At 42.6% G+C, this 22808-nt stretch overlaps 1 protein-coding gene and 1 pseudogene across 1 annotated transcript; one reads left to right on the forward strand and one right to left on the reverse strand.

Moving 5' to 3' along the window:
• Window positions 1-799: 799 nt before the first annotated feature.
• Window positions 800-11759, reverse strand: trim69 (tripartite motif containing 69). Its single transcript, XM_029709139.1, has 6 exons — window positions 10948-11759; window positions 10344-10439; window positions 10029-10262; window positions 9533-9555; window positions 9308-9423; window positions 800-1851 (listed from the first exon to the last, which is right to left on the reverse strand). The coding sequence occupies exons 1-6, from the start codon at window positions 11578-11580 to the stop codon at window positions 1307-1309; spliced, it is 1647 nt and encodes a 548-aa protein (XP_029564999.1). The 5' UTR covers window positions 11581-11759; the 3' UTR covers window positions 800-1306.
• Window positions 11760-16824: 5065 nt separating this feature from the next.
• LOC115160215 (proliferating cell nuclear antigen-like) lies at window positions 16825-20411 on the forward strand (annotated as a pseudogene).
• The last annotated feature ends 2397 nt before the right edge of the window (window positions 20412-22808 follow it).

The raw sequence follows: 22808 nt of genomic DNA on the forward strand, positions 1-22808 counted from the left end.
CTCTCCCTCACTTACGCTCTATCTTGATTAATCCATTAAATCCATGAAACAATTACTGATTTATGTTTTTGTATCAGCCTGCATGGTGGAATGACAATACTTTCCTTAATGTGCTACTAGTGGTATACAGCATTTCAATGTGCTTGTTTGAACTGCTCTCTCTCTCTCTCTCTCTCTCTCTCTCTCTGTCTCTGTCTCTGTCTCTGTCTCTGTCTCTCTCTCTCTCTCTCTCTCTCTCTCTCTCTCTCTCTCTCTCGCTCCACTGATAATAGCTTAGGCCTATGCCATTATGTTGAGTGCAGTTTCCTTCCAAAAATAACTTTTGAATAATAATGTTTTTTTTTTAATTAGGTAAAGGCAAGGGGAATGGGAGGGAAGAAAAAGCGTATGAAATGTACTCTTGTGGAGATTGTACAGACATGTAACTTCTAAGTGTGATCTGCTAATCCTGGGAAAAACGTGGGTAGCACTTAATGTTATGGTACTGTACTGTATCCACATGTACTACTGACAAAAACACTTGTTGATGAGACAGTGACAGCTCCATTGTGGATAAGCACTTCTCTGACTTGCACTATCGGGGATTTTTAGGAAATGGTTCCCATCTTAAATTTGACTCCAATAATTTGGACCATTACTCAGCTCAGTAAGAAAAGGACACAATAACACAGACAACTCTATTCAAATGACCTCTTAATGAGTTTTTTCTTTCCTGTGCTCTGATATTCACAAACATGCTTGTTGCTGTTTTTTGCTAAGACTCTTCATATCAAAAAAGGGTTATATTTCAACACAGAGACACAAAACAAATAAGTGTTTATTTTGAACGATATCTTGCAGTGTACTGACGATATCCAACATTTATATGAAAAGTGTAATCATGCATTGAAAATTACTTATCCAAATAATTGGCGCACCTTTGTCTCAAAATACTGAACTGCCGTACATTGTAGACAATAAGGCAATTTTGTATTCATCATTCAGTTAACACCAGGCCCGTACAATTTACGCTGTAATATTGCAAAAGGTTATTGTGCATTAATAATAATGATGACAAAAACATTAAACAAACCTGGATGGTGAAGCTCACTGACCCCCATCAAGATGACTTCATTAAGATATTGAGACATTTCTGAAGTTGAACAGTTGACCTACTTACTCGTTAACATCTCATCACAATATGGTAGTATTTTGTGTCCGTTTTTTTGATGTTGCATATTATCTGACAGTTATACTCTGAGGGAGGTTTAGCACCAGTATAAGGCTCGCCTCAGGCTTTGCGATGTGTCGATGCGTGCCGCGGCTGTCAGATTTTGGGAAGGAAAACTTTGAGGGGCTCATTCTCATGCACTTTATCCAGGAATCCCAGATTGAAGTAGGGGTACAACGTCTCTGTGAAGGTTTCACGGAAGGTATAGAGATGAGTCATGCTCTCTGCATTGTAGAAAGACACCAGACCCCTCTTATAATCCAGATACACCCCTATCCTAGCCAGAGGCTCCTCCAGTGACAGGACAGTAGGGGGCGATGTACAGGCCATGTACTGTATTCCATAGGACAGGGACAGGGTCCAGAAGCCATTGGCTGGCAGGGCTTTGATGACCCCCTTCCTGGATACAGACTCTCTGGCTACCCCCACGGTCCACACAGTGCTGCTGTAGACCTCTATCTCCCAGTAGTGACGGCCATGGGTGAAGCCCTGACTGCCCAGTAGGGACAGGGCAGCGTTGAAGCGGTGAGGGTTGTCCTGGACAGAGTGGTTGAAGGTCTGGTAGCGGACACAGGTGAGGGATGAGGTCAGGCTGAGCCACGGGTTGGCCGTGCTTGAGTTTAAGGTGATGGCAGCTGGAACTGAGAGCAAGGAAACCAAGTATAACATTCCATAATACAGATAAAAGTGGTACAGCAGTGTCATTCTCAATTAAACAGTTTAATCTTCTATCTAAAATAAGAAAACAACAATTCAATTGTCAATTCTGTGTAGTAAAGTAGTGAATTCTGTGAAAATCGGCAGTGTTGTGTTGGAGACCAGCTAAAGCGAGACCGATTCAAGAACAAGATCGGAGCAAATCGAGTCCGAGTCAAGACCGAGACCAGAGGGGGGAGGGTGAGTCCAAGTCAAGACCAAGACCAGAGGGGGGAGGGTGAGTCCGAGTCAAGACCGAGACCAGAGGGGGGAGGGTGAGTCCGAGTCAAGACCGAGACCAGAGGGGGGAGGGTGAGTCCGAGTCAAGACCGAGACCAGAGGGGGGAGGGTGAGTCCGAGTCAAGACCGAGACCGGGAGGGGGAGAAGGGGTCCGAGACGGAGTCAAGACCGAGACTAGCAAAATGCGAGTCCAATTAAAGACCATGATTGTAATTTTGTCAAATCACCAGCATAATAAGAGTTCTAAATGTCCTGTATTTCTGGGTTCACATTTCAGAACAACATGGGGATTCTTTAGACATTCAGAATAGTGAAAAATGCAGGCTGAGGGGAAATAGAGACACTCTACAAATTGTTACTAACCCAAACACAGTTTGGAACAATGGGCCTTCCACGCCTTCAGAGAAGGTTTAAGGATTTATAAAATAACAATTAAAATAATAATAATAATTATATTATTATTTTCAAAGATAGTTCTGATTTAATCTCTTAAAGCCCGACTTTAGATCATTAGAACAAATTTGCCAAAAGCAACAAAATACACCCGAATGGATTTCTGGATTTGGGAACTGTTGATCAAACAACCATGAAAAGGTAGGCTCTCTCTCCCCCAGTTATGTGCATCGACAACAACAAGATCAACAACTATTGCTAGCCAGAGCAAAATTAGCTTAAATGTAAGGAAGGTACATTAGATACTGTAAACCCTCATACTTTTTCAGCAAGTTGGCTGTCAAAATTGCACTCGTAAACAATGGGGAATTTGTAGCCTCCTCGTCCTTCTGCAGCTTGCCTGCCAATTCATGCTTGTTGGCTAGCTTTCTAGCTAACTGCTTCCAGACACAAATGAATCTCACTCTGACCATTTTACTCACCGAAGCAGAGCTGGTTAGGCTGTTTACATGTTATCTAGAGCATTCTTAACTAAATATTACTTGTTTTGCCTATGTTTATTCAGCAGGTGTTGCGCGTTTGTAAATTCATCAGTTGTTTTGCGCTCTGGCACACTCAGACAAGAGTGCTCTGGAATCAGAGTAGATAGTCAGAATGAATTTGTGAACGCAAGGGATATGTTAATTTTATAACAGTCGTTCAAGTTCTTGCTAGCTAACAAAATGACACCTGCATCTCTAGCTGTGTACAGTGCACACGGAAAGTATTCAGACCCCTTGACTTTTTCCACATTTTGTTGTTACAGCCTTATTCTAAAATGTATTAAATATATTTTTTCATTCATCAATCTACACACAAAACAGGTTTTCAGACATGTTTGCAAATGTGTTAAAAAAAATGAAATATCACATTTTACATAAGTATTCAGACGCTTTACTCAATACTTTGTTGAAGCACCTTTGGCAGCGATTACAGCCTCAAGTCTTCTTGGGTATGACACTACAAGCTTAGCACACCTGTATTTGGGGAGTTTCTCCCAGGATCTGCAGATCCTCTCAAGCTCTATCAGGTTCAATGGGGAGCGTCGCTGCACAGCTATTTTCAGGTCTCTCCAGAGATGTTTGATTGGGTTCAAGTCCGGACGCTGGCTGGGCCTCTCAAGGACATTCAGAGACTTGTCCCGAAGCCACACCTGCATTGTCTTGGCTGTGTGTTTAGGGTCATTGTCCTGTTGGAAGATGAACCTTCGCCCCAGTCTGAGGTCCTAAGCGCTCTGGAGCAGGTTTTCATCAAGGATCTCTCTGTACTTTGCTCCATTCATCTTTCCGGCGATCCTGACTAGTCTTCCAGTCCCTGCCACTGAAAAACATCCCCACAGCATGATGCTGCCACCACCATGCTTCACCGTGGGGATGGTGCCAAGTTTACTCCAGACGTGATGCTTGGCCTTCAGGCCAAAGAGTTCAATCTTGGTTTCATCAGGCCAGAGAATCTTGTTTCTCATGGTCTGAGAGATTTTAGGTGCCTTTTGGCAAACTCAAAGCGGGCTGTCGTGCCTTCTACTGAGGAGTGGCTTCCATCTGGCCACTCTACCTGATTGGTGGAGTACTGCAGAGATGGCCTGATTGGTGGAGTACTGCAGAGATGGTTGCCCTTCTAGAAGGTTCTCCCATCTCTACAGAGGAACTCTGGAGCTCTGTTAGAGTGACCATCGGATTCTTGGTCACCTCCCTGACCAAAGTCCTTCTCCCCCGATTGCTCAGTTTGGCTGGGCGGCCAGCTCTAGAAAGAGTCTTGGTGGTTGCAAACTTCTTTCATTTAAGAATGATGGAGGGCCACTGTGTTCTTCAATACTGCAGAAACATCTCAAGGATGATCAATGGAAACAGGATGTACCTGAGCTCAATTTCTCATAGAGTCTCATAGCAAAGGGTCTGAATACTTATGTGAATAAGATATTTCTCTTTTTATTTTGAATAAAATAGCAAAAATGTCAACAACAAAAAATGTGCTTTGTCATTATGGGGTGTTGTGTGTAGATTGATTGAATGAACGTTTTTATTTAATCAATTTTAGAATAACGCTGTAATGTAACAAAATGTGGAAAAAGTCAAGAGGTCTGAATCCTTTCCGAATGCACTGTATAGCCACTGAAAAACGATATGAGGGGAAAAAGTCAGTCACTCACCCACTCCTCCAATGGCATGACATCTTTGTAGCAGCTAGCTAGCTAGCTAACGTTAGGCTACGTGTTTTTAGCTTGCTACATACATGTGTTATGACTGACTTGTGATCATTGCCCTTGCTAGTTTGATTGTATTGTCATATCCAGCCTTAGTTACATTTGTCAGTTTTTGTCCAGAATATTGAGTCATTGAAACTGAAACAGTGCATCCTGAATGGAGTCAGCAAACAATGTACCAGGCCAGCTGTGATTTACAACCTGATAGCAATATTTTTTGGACTATCAAGAAATGATTTGGTGAATTATATTAATCATGCTTTTAACTGCATCCGTCTATTCTGCCAACAATGCCTTAACGTACATCATGGAATGTTGAGTCAAATATAACCTATTTTTTTATATATATTTTTGACAGATATTATGATTGTCTGTTTGTTTCATATCTGCAAAGTAGTTAAAACACTGTCAGTTCCAATTGAAACTTTAAGTCACCGGTTACTTTGTGTGCAAAACGTGCAATGGGAAGTAATAGTTGTACATTTTGATTGGGAAATGCTTAATGGTTGTGTTTTTGTATTCTTATGATTGGGACCTACTGGCTTACTGTGTCCGAGTTTATGGACTGCTTATCCTTTAATATCATTCTGTGTGACTGCTGTCGTTCCATCGGCCCTATGCAGGGGTGTAGTTGTGCCTTGAGAAGTGGGTATACTCTAATTTTGCCAAAAAGTGCCTAAATGGCCCACCCAGAGAAGGAAAGGCACCCTGTTTGAAAAATCCTTTCCTTCGTTTTTTTTATGAGTTTTCCAATAGATTTGTCTGATTTTTCACACTCAAAATCACAGAAAAAATTGAAAAATGTGATGGTCTAAGTCCATAAAAATGCTTAAACCACATCCAGAGCTGGTCCTGACCTCCCTGGGGCCCTAAGCAAAATTCTGCCAAGGGGCCCTCCTACCTGACCCGCGAGCCATGTAAACCATTTGCCATTGCCACAGTCACACCTAACACGCCAGTGTTCCCACTACAATCCTCCCTCCTTTAAAACAGTTTGCTCCATCAGTCGGTCTAAGAATAAGTAGACTCATACAGAACAGAATGAGGTATAAACAAACAATATTTATTGAATATAATATGTTCTATAGAATCTTAAGATAAGTGAATATTAACATTAACATAAATAAGAAATTGTAGAAAATATAAAACGTAGAAAATAATAAAATATAACACTGAGCTTTGGCTCTGCTGCCTGGTAATTAGTCCAGTCCTCACAATATTATACAATTAGCTTTGTCTATACAATATAAACATACGCCTATAGGCTATGGCTGCAGCTATATGTCTCAAAATAGTCAAATAAACCTATACAGCTGTGAGATTAACTGTGGTTCTCTCTACAGCCTGGGCATTTTCAGCATCAGCATGGGCACCAGTCTATCTGGACTGTCTGGAAGAAATTGAGAAAGTATGTCACATAGTTAAGCAGTCATTTACCCAAATGCACCTCTGCCATGCAATCTTAAATGTTACTAAGTGTGTAAACATTTGAATGTTTGAATTAAAATCTTACCGTCAAAATATTCCTCTTCTGCACTTTCTTGAGGCAAAATCATCAATGATGTCATCATAGGACATGTGTTTCCCCACGTCATGATTTATGCTCATGATGGCCAGACCACTCAAACGTGGCAGGTAGCTTTTGATGAGCTTTCATTTTGAAAAGCTCCTCTCTGCCGATGTTACTGGTAGGATGACTGCAATTCTTAGGGCTGTCCAAAGGTTAGGATAGTTCCTTCAGATTTTTCTCACAGAGAAAGGAAAGCAGCTCAAAGGCAGTCATCTTATCTGATGGCAGATCAGGTCAATTCTGAATGTCGTGTGCCAGATCCATTCCACTGATGTCACAGACATCTCTGAAGGTTACAGTGTTTTCAACTTCCATGCAGTGAGCCTTTAAACATTCACTGGACATCTGAGGCAGTGCTGAAGTTCAGCAGCACTCCACATTTGGTTTTCATCTGGTTGAGTGTTTAGATCTCTCATCCATGGATGTCACAGCAGAGTCGACCACAATGTTGAAGTAGTTGACTTCAAGGTTTTTCAGTGCATCAGTCACTGGTTCATCAGGAGCCTCATAGCTGAAATGCCTTTTGCTGTTTCTCAGTCTCTTCTCTTTCAGAACAGCCTCCACATTCATTTCTTCACAAATGCTTTTGGCTGTTATCTGGGCCTCAGAGAATCCAGTTTCCCGGTATGTAGTGAGGGAGGCCTTTGCATTTGAGATTAAATTCAGTGCGATATCCAGCTGCATTGAGGCGGATTGGAGGAGCTTGTTCACCTTGTTTGTCAATGTATCTGATGCTGGCTGTACACCTCTGGTTGTACTAGTCCTGGCTGAGGCTGCCTGTACTTCACCTAGGTCTGTGTTAGTACTTGCTGAAGCCAGCTGTATTGGGTCTGTGTTAGTACTTGCTGAAGCCAGCTGTACTGGGTCTGTGTTAGTATTTGCTGAAGCCAGCTGTACTGGGTCTGTGTTAGTATTTGCTGAAGCCAGCTGTATTGGGTCTGTGTTAGTATTTGCTGAAGCCAGCTGTACTGGGTCTGTGTTAGTATTTGCTGAAGCCAGCTGTATTGGGTCTGTGTTAGTATTTGCTGAAGCCAGCTGTACTGGGTCTGTGTTAGTATTTGCTGAAGCCAGCTGTATTGGGTCTGTGTTAGTATTTGCTGAAGACGGCTGTACTGGGTCTGTGTTAGTATTTGCTGAAGCCAGCTGTATTGGGTCTGTGTTAGTATTTGCTGAAGCCAGCTGTACTGGGTCTGTGTTAGTATTTGCTGAAGCCAGCTGTACTGGGTCTGTGTTAGTATTTGCTGAAGCCAGCTGTATTGGGTCTGTGTTAGTATTTGCTGAAGCCAGCTGTACTGGGTCTGTGTTAGTATTTGCTGAAGCCAGCTGTATTGGGTCTGTGTTAGTATTTGCTGAAGACGGCTGTACTGGGTCTGTGTTAGTATTTGCTGAAGCCAGCTGTACTGGGTCTGTGTTAGTATTTGCTGAAGCCAGCTGTATTGGGTCTGTGTTAGTATTTGCTGAAGCCAGCTGTATTGGGTCTGTGTTAATACTTGCTGAAGACGGCTGTACTGGGTCTGCGTTAGTTATCTTTTCGGAGCTGCAGTTTGTAAACACCGTTGGCGTTTATCAAACGTAATAAATAGTTGTATTTCAGTCTCACTTTTGTCAGGCACAAAGTCACAGAACACAGCCCTGGAAGTGGCTGGCAAGCAAGCAAGACACAGGCAGACCAAGAGATGCACTGCCCTACTAGGTTAGCAAGACAGACAGACTAGAGAGAGATGCACTGCAAGCTAGCACATCAACTTAACGTTACTGTTATTTGCTGGCATCAAACTTGGAGAGGAGAGAACACAAGTTTACCTGATTGCTGTTCCCACAATTCACTCTCATTATGTTTTTTTTTTCTTTCTCTTTTCGTAACCAGAAGGATAGTTCCGCTTCATCCTCTCATCCAAGTTGTAAACATTGACACCTGCTTTGACACGAGGGGGAGGCGGGGCCCTTGCGTAATTTGCGGGGCCCTACGCTCTGATCACATCAATCTGTCAGGGTCGGCCTCCCCAGTGGGTGGGCCTCTGTCCACCCAGGCCTATCCATGTCTACACCCCTGATGCAAATAATGCATGATGACAATTGCGCATCACAAATAGCCTACTAACCAACACTTCGGACTAAACTTTTTCAATACCTGGTTTGCATACCCATTGTTGCTTTAGTTAAGCATTTACTGGTAGATATCATGATTTGAAATGTCTTTCCTACCCTACAGGGTACCGATGTCATTCTTCTGTGAGCTGCTCCATTCCAAAGCCAGATGACAGCTGCGACACTCTTGCTTCCTGCAGATGATATTCCTCTGAAACTGGGCTGTGTGTGGCGAGCATGTGAATATATTTCATGTGCTTTGCGATTGTGTTGGCTACTTTGTGCATGATTTCTCTATTGTACTACATAATTGATAAGTCATATACCTCCACTACACTACTTTGATATGCATCAGTAGGGATTAAAAAGTGAGTATAAGCATTGCCCATTGAAAGAAAAATGGCACATCCCCTCCACTACACCCCTGGCCCTTTGTGTTTTACCAAAAGTGCTCTCTCCTACATGAGTGCACTGGTATTATGGTTGCTGTCCTTTCAGAAACATGAACCTGTCACACACTGAAGGCCTATAGGTTCGCCACTGCGCAAACATGTCTATAATAGATATAAAGGCCCTTAAGATTGTTTTATGCGCTGACTGAATGGAAGCTGATAATTAAGATTTTTTTACTCCACTGGTCTCAAGAAGAAATGATGAGTCCTCGCTGTCCGAGACCGAGTCAAGACCTAGTACAAATGTATCCGACACAGAGACAAGAGCGAGACCACGTCTCAAGACCGTACTACAACACCACAAATCACCTATGTTGCAGAGCAAGAATTGTAGCTGAAAGCTCCTGAATTGCAGCTCCTGCGTTCTGTAATTGACATTCACTCTATTCAAGATGAGTTATTTAAATTACAGTACCTGGGTAGATGCTTCCTTTCAGTGATTTCCACACTCGGTACTGCAGGGGCCCTGCGAACCGCCCCTCACACAGACTGGGAGCCGTGAGGGTAGGCTTCTCAAACTTCGGAGACGGCCTGCCAAAGACAACACAAGCTTTAGACAATACATATCAGAAACAGGAAAACCCCATTATGGAATAACATGGTGAAAGCTAAAACGGCCCACGTCCCGCCATGCTCTCACCTCTGGAGCAGGGTCTTGATATTCTGGGACGCAACAGGAAAAACAGAGGGGAGAGAGTGATAATTAGTTTGGGCAGTGGTTGAAAAGAGGAAAAGCAGTGTTCCATATGACATCAGTGTCTGAGCTAATGCTATCCCACCCTCTGGGATCTCCCTGTAGTTGGGGGAAAGTCCCTGGGTCTGAGCCTGTCCCTATAATCTCCTTATCCTCACCATCGACCAGGAGTGAGGTCATGGGCCCACATTCTGCCTGTGCTCCACCCTAAAGTGTTCCTCCCTCACTCTGGGGTCCTTCTGTAGAATGTCTAAAATAGATACTTACTACATTATTATAGCAGATGTAAATGTCTAGAAGTGTGCAAGCTAGGTTTGTCCTCACAACCATATTTTTGTTCAAACAGCACATGCAAAAAAAACAAAATCTAACCTAAAAATCGTTCAGTGTAGTCGTTCAACAATAACTCCAGTAGGTAAACAGTAGCCCTGTCCTGTCTCACCCGCAGCAGTGTAAAGGGGTCCTGAACCCTCAAATTGTCCTCGATCTCGTTCAGGGCCCTCTGCAGACGGCAGACCTCCACACAGAGCAGGGCCTTGTGTTCGTCCAGTCTGATCAGCTCCATGCGCTCCACTGTCTTCAGCTTCACCTGCAGCAGCTTCTCCTCTTGGTAAAGGAACTGGTGCAGGTCGCTGAACTGGGCCTCGATGCGCTGCTTCAGGTCCGCCGTGTGCTCCTAGTTTGAGAAGATCAAGGTTTAAGCGTAATGTATAGATTGTTACCAGGTGTAGGTATGAGATACTATAGTTCTTCTTACCTTGAGCTTCTTGACCTCTTCCTCAGTCTCTCTCTCACACTGCAGGGCCGTGTTCAGCTCCCCTTTCAGAGAGTCCATGGAGCTGTTGAGAGACGCCTGCATAGCCAGAACAAAGCAGCAGCATTACTGTAAGTCGTCATCAGCCTTCTCTTCTCTACAGTTCACCAGAGCTCATCCACGGTAAATACAGTAATCTGCCCTGGGAGTGAGGCTGGCAAAAACAATGTTACGGGAAAAGAGCCGGATGCAACTGGAAAGCAGACGAACAGCGGAGGATAATGAGCGGTTTGTCGTACAAAAATAAAGTGACACCTGAAGTGTTATGACAAATCATTGACATTTTAGTAGTTGATGCCAAGTCACTTCAAGATTTTCTGTGCTATATTTGATCCGAAAAAAGTTTTGCTTCAATTCCTCCCATGCATAATACTGCTACTCCATCCATGGCCCAAAAATGTATTTTTCCTGTCCTCAATTTCCCCTGCATCTGTGACCCTTTGGCTTGTTGTACATATTTTGCCCTGTGCTAAGCCTTTTACAAGTATTCTTTCTGAAATTTAGCAGTGTAAAAAGGCAACAGAAATCAATTTGAATTTGGACTTACCCTGTATCTCTGCTGTGCCTCCTGGACACACACCATGGTGTGGTTCCTGTGCTCCTGAGAGAGTCCACACACCAGACACACCAGCTCCTGGTCCTCCTCACAGTAGAGCTTCAGCTCCTCTCGGTGCCGGCCACAGCGTGGGGCAGGAGCAGGGGCAGAGCTCCTCTCTGGTACCCCCACGTCCCCCAGCAGCCCCCCGCTCTCCTCCAGGCCCTGGCAGTAGCTCTCCACTATGTTGGCCACGATGCGGTTGGGCCGGTAGCTCTGGCCAGGGAACACCTTCCTGCACTGTGGACAGGATCCAGACCCCCCCTGGACCTGGCCTCTGGGGCCCGCCCAGTAGCCAGCGATGCATGCCTGGCAGAAGGTATGGTCGCAGGGCAGGAAGACAGGCTGCTTGAAGAGGTCCAGGCAGATAGAACAGGTCAGGTCTCGGCTGAGTCGCTGTGCTGAGCTCTTGGATACTTGCCCAGCCATAGTAGACTGCCTAGGCTTTTCCTTTGTAGTTTGCTTTGAAAGCTCCCCCTCTCTGTATTTAAAACTTGTCTTGTCTGATTTCTCCACCTCAACGTTGTATTGAGACGTTAACTGGAGTTTCTCCACCTCTCTGTGATTCTTACTCCTTATGTTCATTCCTTTTGTCAGACTTCTCTTTTGTTTATGCTGGATTTGCAGCTGTTTAGACGTCCTCCTTCTCCTGAGTGTTTGGCTCCTCTCTCTGGTCTCCGGTCTGACTTGGCTCAGTCTTCCTGTTTACTGTGGGAAAGAAGGGGCTGGTGAGGAGGCGGCCTCTGTCTCTTGTTCCATCCCAAAAAGGCAGGGGTGATTTTTGTGCCCCCTTCTAAACTCCCCCTCTGACGTCAGAAGTTAGGGCGGTGTGTGTGTGGCTGTGTGTCTGGGGTTGTGTCTGGGGTTGTGTCTGGGGTTGTGTCTGGGGTTGTGTCTGGGGTTGTGTGTGTGTGTGTGTGTGTGTGTGTGTGTGTGTGTGTGTGTGTGTGTGTGTGTGTGTGTGTGTGTGTGTGTGTGTGTGTGTGTGTGTGTGTGTGTGTGTGTGTGTGTGTGTGTGTGTGTGTGTGTGTGTGTTTAGGCCTACATTGTGCAAATTGTGAGTCAAAACAGATGTGCCCTATTTTCTCTTTAGCTGGCTGGAAAAACAAAATGGTTGAAAAAAAACTATCAAAACACCAATTACTGCAAATGGTTATTGACAGCGCTAGGACAATGGCAAGATAATAGGGCTGGGTAACTTCCTGGAGAATGCAGCTACAGCCAACACAATGAGATTGTAGAGAAAACAGCCATCACTGTTCCCAGAAAAATATTAAGAAGTTTGAAGTCTGGATTGCACTCTAGCAAACAGGTTTTCCATCATGTATGTTTCCAATAGAAGTGTATGACGTTATTAGTCTAGTTCAAGCAATTATGTTCATTTATAGTACCAGTACAGTGTCAGCCTGCGCTAGCTACTTTATATTAAAGGCCCAATACAGCCGTTTATACTGTATATCAATATAAAATCTTTTCATGGTAACAATTAAGTAACTTACTGTAATAGAAAATGGGAAAAAATTGCTTTTTAACTAAAACTATTTCTCAAGCAAGAATGTAGCTTGGACTGTTTGTTGGGAGTGGTCTGAGTGGGGGAGGGGAAACAGAAAACTAGCTGTTATTGACAGAGGTCTGAAACTCTTAATCAATTTACCGCATGGTGATGTCACGATGGAAAGCCACAACTCCTGCCCATGCAAACCTGCAGATTAGAAGGTCCTATGTAGATTGTATTTTCAACAAGCAACTATCAGGAATAACACTGATCAAATGTTCACATTTTTTAGTGTTAGTTTCATCAGCTGTTGTACAATATGATATAAAACACAGGAAAACATACTTTTGACTGCAATGGGCCTTTAAGTTCACTCCACTGTAGACAAACACCTTGTCAAACACTATGGGTTGATTTCATACTTTGAGCATATGCTCTTTTGTATTTCTACTACCTTAAGCACAGCATGCATGAGTCATACTACCTTAATTGTTCACGGCTCTAATACATTCTGTTCTGAAGGTGTATCTACATTAGACTCAGGTTATGCTATTATGCAGGTTAATTAACACAACATGCAACCATTTCTCCAAGATGCTTGACAGGATACATATTTACTCTGCTATTGGTGTTTAGTGTTCCAAACATCAATAATAATTAGCCTACTACTTGTTAATTAAGGATCTAACCCTTTTTTCAATTTTCGTAAAAAATGACACCCAACTCTAACTGCCTGTAGCTCAGGACCTGAAGCAAGGATATGCATATTCTTGATACCATTTGAAAGGAAACACTCTGAAGTTTGTGGAAATGTGAAATTAATATAGGAGAATATAACACATTAGATCTGGTAAAAGATAATACAATGAACAAAACATACATTTTTGTAATTTTTTCATCTTTAAAATGCAAGAGAAAGCCCAATACATGACTTAAGAATCTAGGTGCAATTTAGACTTTGGCCAGCAGTGTATGTGCAAAGTTTTAGACTGATATAATGTATCAGTAATTCTGTTTAAAATGTTGTATCAAGACAGCCCAAATGTGCCTAATTGGTTTATTAATACATTTAAAGTTCAGAACTGTGCACTCTCCTCAAACAATAGCATGGTATTATTTCACTGTAATAGCTAATGTAAATTGGACAGTGCAGTTAGATTAACAAGAATTGAAGCTTTCTGCCCATATCAGATATGTCTATGTCCTGGGAAATGTTCTTGTTACTTACAACCTCATGCTAATCACATTAGCCTTTGTTAGCTCAACCGTCCCGCGGGGGGAGGGGGGGGGGGGGGCGGACGGACGGACGGACGGACACTCTACATCCTGTAGAGGTTAAACTGAGTGTCTGACTCTTAACCCTTAAACTGTCAGTTAGTGTTACATTGCGTGTTTATACTGGTCTCTCTGTGGCTGACATAATAATGTAATAACAATGTGGGACCTGACCATACAGACTACTGTGTACTTGCATAGTAGGTCACTGCATACTAGTTCACTCTCTGTGGCTGACGTGATGAAAATGATACAGACTATAGTGTGTACTGGTCTTGCATACCAGGTCACTGTAGTTAAAGAAGAACAAATATGTCAGTAACCTTCAGAGACAGTGTAGCCAGTTTTGGACAGTTTCAACTCAGTTTTACTCTGTTATAGATCCTTTACTGTTGATGACACTGGAGAAACGCAAGAGTTCAGGTAAGCAGTGCATTCATGCAAGTTAATGTCCTACATTGCAGAGGCATGCAGCCATCTGATAGGCTTTCTGGTTGAGGACTCCACTGCTGATGCCTCTGTTGCCGAGGAGAACCAGAAGGAGATAGCGTGCCCGGCGCACCCCGGCTGGGCCTCTGTTTGGTGCGTAGCTCCATGGACCTCTCCCCTGGGGTGATCATGTTGTCCCTCATCAGAGCACAGCGCAGCCCCCCAGGCTCACCCCCAGGGTCTGGATGGCCTCTCTCTCTCCCTGGCCAGCAGCCTCCTAATCTCACACTGGGTCAGATGTTCCAGTGATCCCCTGGGGTGGCCGCCATCATCTTGCATGTACAGAAAAAAACTAGGAAAAACTAGGAAAAACTCCCTAGAAAGGCAGGAACCTAGGAAGAAACCTACAGAGGAACCAGGCTCAGAGGGTTGGCCAGTCCTCTTGTGGCTGTGCCTGTGGAGATTTTTAAGAGTACATGGCCATTTAGGTCAGATTGTTCTTCAAGATATTAAAATGTTCATAGATGACCAGCAGGGTCAAATAATAACCAGTGGTTATAGAGGGTGCAACATGTCAGTACCTCAGGAGTAAATGTCAGTTGGCTTTTCATAGCTGAGCATTCAGAGGTCGAGACAGCAGGTGCGGTTGAGCGAGAGAGAGAGCGAGAGTCAAAAACAGCAGGTCCGGGACAAGGTAGCACATCCGGTGAATTTAGCCGCAGGCAGAACAGTTGAAACTAGAGCAGCAGCATGACCAGGTGGGCTGGGGACAGTCAGGAGTCATCAGGCCAGATAGTCCTGAAGCATGATGCTAGGGCTCAGGTCCTCCGGGAGGGGAGGGAGAGAGAGAGAATTAGAGGGAGCATACTTAAATTCACACAGGACACCAGATAAGACAGGAGACCTACACCAGATAAAACAGACTGACCCCTAGCCTCCCGGCACATAGACTATTGCAGCGTAGATACTGTGTAAACTGAAGTGTGTCAGCCTTGTCTCAGCCTTGTCACAAAGGATAACTTAGGGTGCGTTCGTATATTCCCTGGCTATCTACTCTGATTTCAGAGCACTCTTGTCTGTGTGCAAAAGCGCAGAATAACTGATGAATTTACGAACACGCAAGACCCGTTGAGTATGACCGGTCTCAGTAAACTTCGCCAATTTAGAAAATAAATGAAATTGCTGCCAGCAGCACAGTTAGTCAAGAACGCTCGAGACACCATGAAAACAGCCTAATCAGCTCTGCTAGCGCGAGTAAAATGGTCAGAGGGAGGTGTTCTCTTATTTCTGTCTGAAAGTAGCTAGCAAGCTAGCCAACGTTAGCCAGTTAGCTTGGGTGCTTGACTGATGTTGTGAGGTCCGAAGGCTCGGATCAACCCTACTCCTTGGCAAGAACGGCCAGTTTGCACTCTGAACGCCCCGAGAGCAAAACTCTCTGAATTTAGGAACAGACAATCTGACAAGACTCTGACTTTATTAACACCCAGAGTGCACTCTGAGCACACTCTGGCATTCCAGAGTGAATTTACAACACACCCTCCATCCCTTTTGTTCCACATAGCTTACCACTGAATCAGAAGCAGAATACCGACATCTAGTGGTCAAAGTGCCTGCTATCTTGTAGTGCACACACAGGACCCAGGAATGGAAGGAGATGGAATTTTACTACACATGGAAATACTGAACTGGGGTGGAGAGAATAAGAAAATAAATAAATCCATAATTCAATTAAATCCAGAACTTGTTTATGTTTGATTCAATTCATAATTTCGGATCAACCCAAGTCAAACAAAATGTTAGTTTTAAACAAAATACCTGATTTATTGCTGAAAACAAATGATCCAGTACCATACAATTATGAATTGTAATCAACACAAGACCTCTCACACATCACTGTACCTTCTATCAGTTGGCAGGATGGCCATCCTTAACTGTAAGTCCACAGACTCACTGGTACATGGTCGTCTATAAAGCCATCTAATGGCAGCTGTCAATATATTTAAGCACTTCACTCACCCTGCAGAGTAATTGACATTACCATCTAAGATCACAGAACTGTATTTTATATAATGTTCCCAACACAAGAACTTAGTTTGGTAAAAGCCTTTAGCTTTGCTGCCCCATCATCTTGGAACACTTTGCAAAAGGACATACATTTTATATTCTGATTGATGATTTTAAATCCCAGATTGGATGGCTGTTGACCACAGATTGCACATGTTTTTAAACCTTTTAAATTATCTTATGCACTGTTTTAACTTGCATTCATTGTTATGTTTTATGTTGTGTTGTCTCATGTGTAACTTAATGTATGCTGCTTTCTTGGCTAGGGCTCACTTGAAAAATCTATTTAAATCTCAATGTGACTTCTGTGATTAAATAAAGGATAAATAAATAAAATGAAAAACAATTCTTACACCAAGTACCTCACATCATGCCAGAATATTCGTGTGGTTTTATTTGTGCAACACGACTGCTTTGTAGACGGCCTGGAACGCGGCCTACATTTAATTGTGGGAATAACATTAGAAGGGCTCCTTGCGCATATTTCGACCTGTAGCAGCAACTAGCATCAGCTGATCCTAAATACTGCTTTCCAAATCAGCAAAGAAAACACAAACAAAAGCGAAATGTTTGAGGCACGATTGACCCAAGGTCTAATACTAATGAAAGTTTTGGATGCTCTGAAAGACCTTATCACTGAAGCTTGCTGTGAGGATGTGAACTCCTCGGGTATCTCCCTCCAGAGTATGGACTCATCACGTTTCCTTCGTGCACATCAACTTGCGAAGCGATGGATTCGACTGGTATCGCTGTGATCGCACGCTGGCTATGGGAGTCAACCTAACCAGGTGCGTGAACAAAGTGTGCATTCATTGATAACTCTGTTGAGTTTACCTAAAATTAACACTTGCTGGCTTACTTGCAGCATGTCCAAGATTTTGAGGTGTGCAGGTAATGAGGACATCGTCACCCTGCGTGCAAATGACACTGCAGAGACTCCTCCTGATGTTTGAGACTGAAAGTAAGTAGGCCAGTAAGTAGGTCTCAGAGCATTTCATATTATTCTGTAAGTCCAAGACACTTTATTTATACTGGACAAAAAAATATATGAACGCAACAATATTTTTTTTTAACTGAGTTACAGTTCATATAAGGAAATCAGTCAATTGAAATAAATTCATTAGGCCCTAATCTATGGATTTCACATGACTGGGAATACAGATATGCATCTGTTGGTCACAAATACCGTTAAAAAAAGCTAGGGGCATGGATAAAAAAAACTGTCTGTATATGGTGTGACCACCATTTGCCTCATGCAGCGCAACACATCTCCTTCACATAGAGTTAATCAGGCTGTTTATTGTGGCCTGTGGAATGTTGTCCCACTCCACTTCAATGGCTGTGCGAAGTTGCTGGATATTGGCAGGAACTGGAACACGCTGTCATACACGTCGATCCAGAGCATCCCAAACATGCTCAATTGGACATGTCAAGTGAGTATGCAGGCCATGGAAGAACTGGGACATTTTCAGCTTCCAGGAATTGTGTACAGATCCTTACAACATGGGTCTGTGCATTATCATGCTGAAACATGAGGTGATGAATGGCACGACAATGGGCCTCAGGATCTCGTCACTGTATCTCTATGAATTCAAATTGTCATCGATAAAATACAATTGTGTTAGTTGTCCGTAGCTTAAGCCTGCCCATACTGTAACCCCACCGCCACCATGGGGAACACTGTTAACAACATTGTCATCAGCAAACTGCTCACCCACACGACGCCATACACATGGTTGTGAGGCCAATTGGACATACTGTCAAATTCTCTAACACGACTTTAGAGGCAGCTTATGGTAGAGAAATGAACATTCAATTGTCTGGCAACAGCTCTGATCAACATTCCTGCAGTCAGCATGCCAATTGCATGAGATTTGTGGCATTGTGTTGTGTGACAAAACTGCACATTTTTAAAGTGGCCTTTTATTTTCCCCAGCACAAGGTGCACTTGTGTTATGATCATGCTGTTTAATCAGCTTCTTAATATGCCACACCTGTCAGGTGGATGGATTATCTTGGCAAAGGAGAAAGACTCACTAACAGGGATGTTAACAAATTTGTGCACAACGTTTGAGAGATATATTATTGTGTGTACATATGGACCATTTCTGGGAAATGTTATTTCAGCTCATGAAACATGGGACCAGCACTTTACATCTTGTGTTTGTATTTTTGTTCAGTGTAGTATGATATGTCCTGTTTCGTATGGAATATATTGTGGACGTCCATCACCCATTTCATATGATACGTTACAAATAACAATTCATATTACACGTTACGAATTTCTTAAACGTACACTATGTTACGAATTAGCAAAACATACAATGTTACAAATCTGCTAAATGTATATGTTACGAATTCTAGCTAGGTGGCTAACGTTAGCTAGCTGGCTAATGTTAGCTAGGCTAGGGTTTAAGGTTAGGGTTAAGTTTAGCAGTAAGGTTAAATGGTTAGGGTTAAGGGAAGGGTTAGCTAAAAGGGTTATGGTTAGGGAAGGGTTAGGGTAGGTTATCAAACTTGGTCCAAACACCTGCTAAGTGACCTGTTCCATGTATGAAGGTCATATATTTTCTGAGGCATGTCCTAATGTATAACCTTGTCTCTGTGTTGTTAGACCAGGAGAAAGTCTCTGACTATGAGATTAAGTTGATGGACTTGGATGTGGAACAGCTCCGTATTCCAGTAAGCAATCTTTATTCCTTATTCACAATCGGTTCACTGCAATTTACATGTGATATTTTCAATGTCCATTGATGTACAGTGGAAGTGGAGGAGCTGGCAAAATTGATAGCTTGCACGATATCCTGTTCTCTCTTTAGGAACAAGAGTACAATTGTGTGGTGAAAATGCCGTCTGGCGAATTCTCACAGATTTGTAGAGACCTGTCCCAAATCGGGGATGCTGTCATGATCACTTGTGCAAAAGGCAGGGTCCAGTTCTCAGCCAGTAGGGAGTTGGGCACTGGCAACATCAAGCTGTCCCAGACCAACATTGTGGACAATGAGGATGAGTCGGTGAGAGAGGCCTGACTGCCTCCACACAGATTCTCACACTCACTTGCCCTGACAGTCAATTCAACAGGCACATGACATCATTTGTAGTCAGGCAACTAACCACTAGGCCGACCACTTCAATAGCAATTACTGTAGTTGTATGGATTGTTGACTTGAGCCAAGTGCACTGCACACGTAATAATTAGGTGGGTGCTTACATTTGTTTCATTTGTGTGAACTGGAAATGTGTTTTTTTCATATCCCACTCCCCTTGAAAGCAGGATCAGGGCCAGGGATCATCCATTATTGACAGTGACCCTGAAGCAAGTAAGGTTAAGTGCCTTGCTAAAGGTCATATCAACATATTTTTCACCTAGTTGGCTCGGGGATTCGAACCAGCGACTTTTCAGTTACTGGCCTAAGACTCTTAATTGCGAGGCTACCTGCTGCCCCGACTTACATGACCTTTTAAATCAGTCTGCCAAAAGGCTCAGCACAAGTACTGTTAACAGAGAACTTTGCATAATAAAACCGTTTTGCAGCAAAATGCCTAATTCCTAATTTTGCTCCACCCTCTGGGTTATTTGAGGCTGATTACATTTAAATGGGTCAAGCTGAAGAAAGCGAGAGCCATAATTCCAAAGTGACCCATTTTTGATTCTGTCTCCTACTGGTGAACATTGAGGTCAAAGAACAAGTATGGCTGATCTTTACCCTCAACTACCGGTACCTGAATTTCTTCTCCAGAGCTACTCCTCTCCCCAACACGGTCACCCTCTGCATGTCCGAGGGTGGTACACTACATGCCCAGAGACTACAGAGGGAAGACTTCACAGAGAGTCACACCACTTACTTATTCATTTTTAATTGCAACTCTCAAAGCCAACCAAGGCCAACCTTTACTCACGCTGCCTATTAGTAAGTAGCGGTACAGAACAGATTGAAGTGGCAATAGTATGGTAACAAGTTAGCTGTTCATAACTTCCATGATCACTGTTGGCCCTGAAGACTCAGGTCTGTGGAGTTTCTGTTCAAGGGTAACGTGTGTAAGACCATCTCAACCTGTTTGCTCTTTCCCTCCAGTGGTGGAGTACAGGATCGCAGACATCGGCCACATCAAGTACTACCTGGCACCTAAAATTGACGAGGATGCATCCTAATCGTCAACCTGACCCAAAGCACGTCTGACAACACCTGGACTGAACCCTTAAGAAGACTGAAGAGGTTTGGCTGTTCTGCACTTCCCAATGTGTTACAGATGTCAGTTAAATCCTGTAGGAATGGTGTGTACTATATGGTTAATGCAATATAACTAGAGAGAGGTTTTATGTGTTGTTATGTAAGAAACATTGAAGATGTCTGGTGGATACAGTATGTTTGCCACGGATTGTTTATCCTCATCATACTGCTCCTCTCAATAATGTACTCTAGGCTAACTGTTTATTCCTATTTTACCCACATCCTTTGTAAATATGCTGTTTTGTTACACACAAATAAAGTTCTATAGAAGTTTAATTCATTATGGAACTGAGTTATATCCCTCATGTTGTTCATCAGAGTATGGAACTAGAGACACTGTGCTATTGCCACGTATGGCCACTTGATGGCAGTCAAGACAAAGCAAAAATAGTCTAATACGTGTAAAATTGACTCTAGTCCAACTTTTCTCTGCTTTCTATCCTCTGAAGTTATCTGGTAAGTTGAAGTGAGAAGACAGCATGTACAGTCGCACTTGGTATTAAGAGTAATTAAGCTTCGTTAATGTTTGATAAAAACCACAACATAGCCTGCTGCTTAACTGCTCAGCCCTCAAGTATTTAACAGTTTAGGATGGAGTTAATTAAAGAGTGAAATGGCTTTTCAGTATTACTACTGTCTACTCTATGGGTCAAGTGTTTTAAAGAGGAACTCCAGCACAATTTATTCCTACCTGGTCCTTTACTTTCTGATGAAAACCTGAAATCAGTTGCTCAATATTAGTTTACTGCTGTATAAATTTTCCAAGTACATACAAATAGGCTATATTGTTTTGACATACTCATAGGATGCCTTCAGAAAATATTCACACAGCTTAACTTTTTCCACATTTTGATGTGTTATCAAATTGGGATTAAAATGGATTTAATTGTAATTTGTTTGTCAATGATCTACACAAAATGCTCTGTAATGTCAAAGTGGAAGAATAAAATCTATATCTTGATTACATAAGTATTCAACCCCCTGAGTCAATACATGTCAGAATCTCCTTAGGCATTGATTACAGCTGTGAGTCTTTCTGGCCAAGTCTAAGAGCTTTGCACACCTAGATTGTACAGTATTTGCACATTATTCTTTTTTTTTTAATTCTTCAAGCTTTGTCAAGTTGGTAGTTGATCACTGCTAGACAGCCATTTTCAAGTCTTGCCATAGATATTCAAGCCAATGTAAGTAAAAACTGTAACTAGGCCACTCACAAACATTCAGTGTTGTCTTGGTAAGCAAAAGCAACTCCAGTGTATATTTGGCCTTGTGTTTTAGGTTAATGTCCTGATGAAAGGTGAATTTGTCTCTCAGTGTCTGTTGGAAAACTGACTGAACCAGCTTTTCCTCTAGGATTTTGCCTGTTTTATTCCCCCCCAAAATCCCTAGTCCTTGCCAATGACAAGCATACCCATAACATGATGTAGCCACCACCATGCTTGAAAATATGAGTGTTATTCAGTGAGGTGTTGGATTTTCCCCAAACATAGCGTTTTGTATTCAGGAGATAAATTTAATTTCTTTGGCACATTTTTTTTTTGCAGTTTTACTTTACTGCCTTTGGAACATTTATATTCTGTGCAGACTTCCTTCTTTTCACTCTCATTTCTGCCAAATCTACACTGGAGTTGCTTATCAAGAAGGACAGTGAATGTTCCTGAGTGGTCAAGGTACAGTTTTGATTTAAATCTACTTGAAAACCAATGGCAAGACCTGAAAATGGTTGTGAAGCAATGATCAATAACCAATTTGACAGAGTTTGAAGAATTTTCAAAAGAATAATGGGCAAATGTTGCACAATCCAGGTGTAGAAAGCTCTTAGAGACTTACCAAGAAATACTCACAGCTGTAATTGTTGCCAAAGTTGCTTCTACTAAGTATTGGCTCATTGGTGTGAATACTTATGTAAATGAGATATTTATGTATTTCATTTTCACTAACATATTTTAACTTTGTCATTATGGGGTATTGTGTGTAGATGAGTTAGAAAAATGTATATATTTAATTTTGAATTTAGGCTGTACCACAACAAAATGTGTAATAAGTCAAAGGTTATGAATACTTTCTGAAGGCACACTAACTAGAATGTTGTTGATCCATCATCAGTTTTCTATCACAGCCATTCAACTCTGTAACTGTTTTAAAGTCAACATTGGCCTCATGGGGAAGTCCCTGAGTGGTTTCCTTCCTTTCCGACAACTGAGTTAGGAAGGACGCCTGTATTTTTGTAGTGACTGAGTGTATTGATACACCATCCAAAGTGTAATTAATAACTTCACCATGCTCAAAGGGATATTCAATGTCTGCTTTTTTTATTT

The sequence above is a fragment of the Salmo trutta genome, chromosome 23 (assembly GCF_901001165.1).
Source record: "Salmo trutta chromosome 23, fSalTru1.1, whole genome shotgun sequence".
In the NCBI taxonomy this organism is placed as follows: Eukaryota; Metazoa; Chordata; class Actinopteri; order Salmoniformes; family Salmonidae; genus Salmo; species Salmo trutta.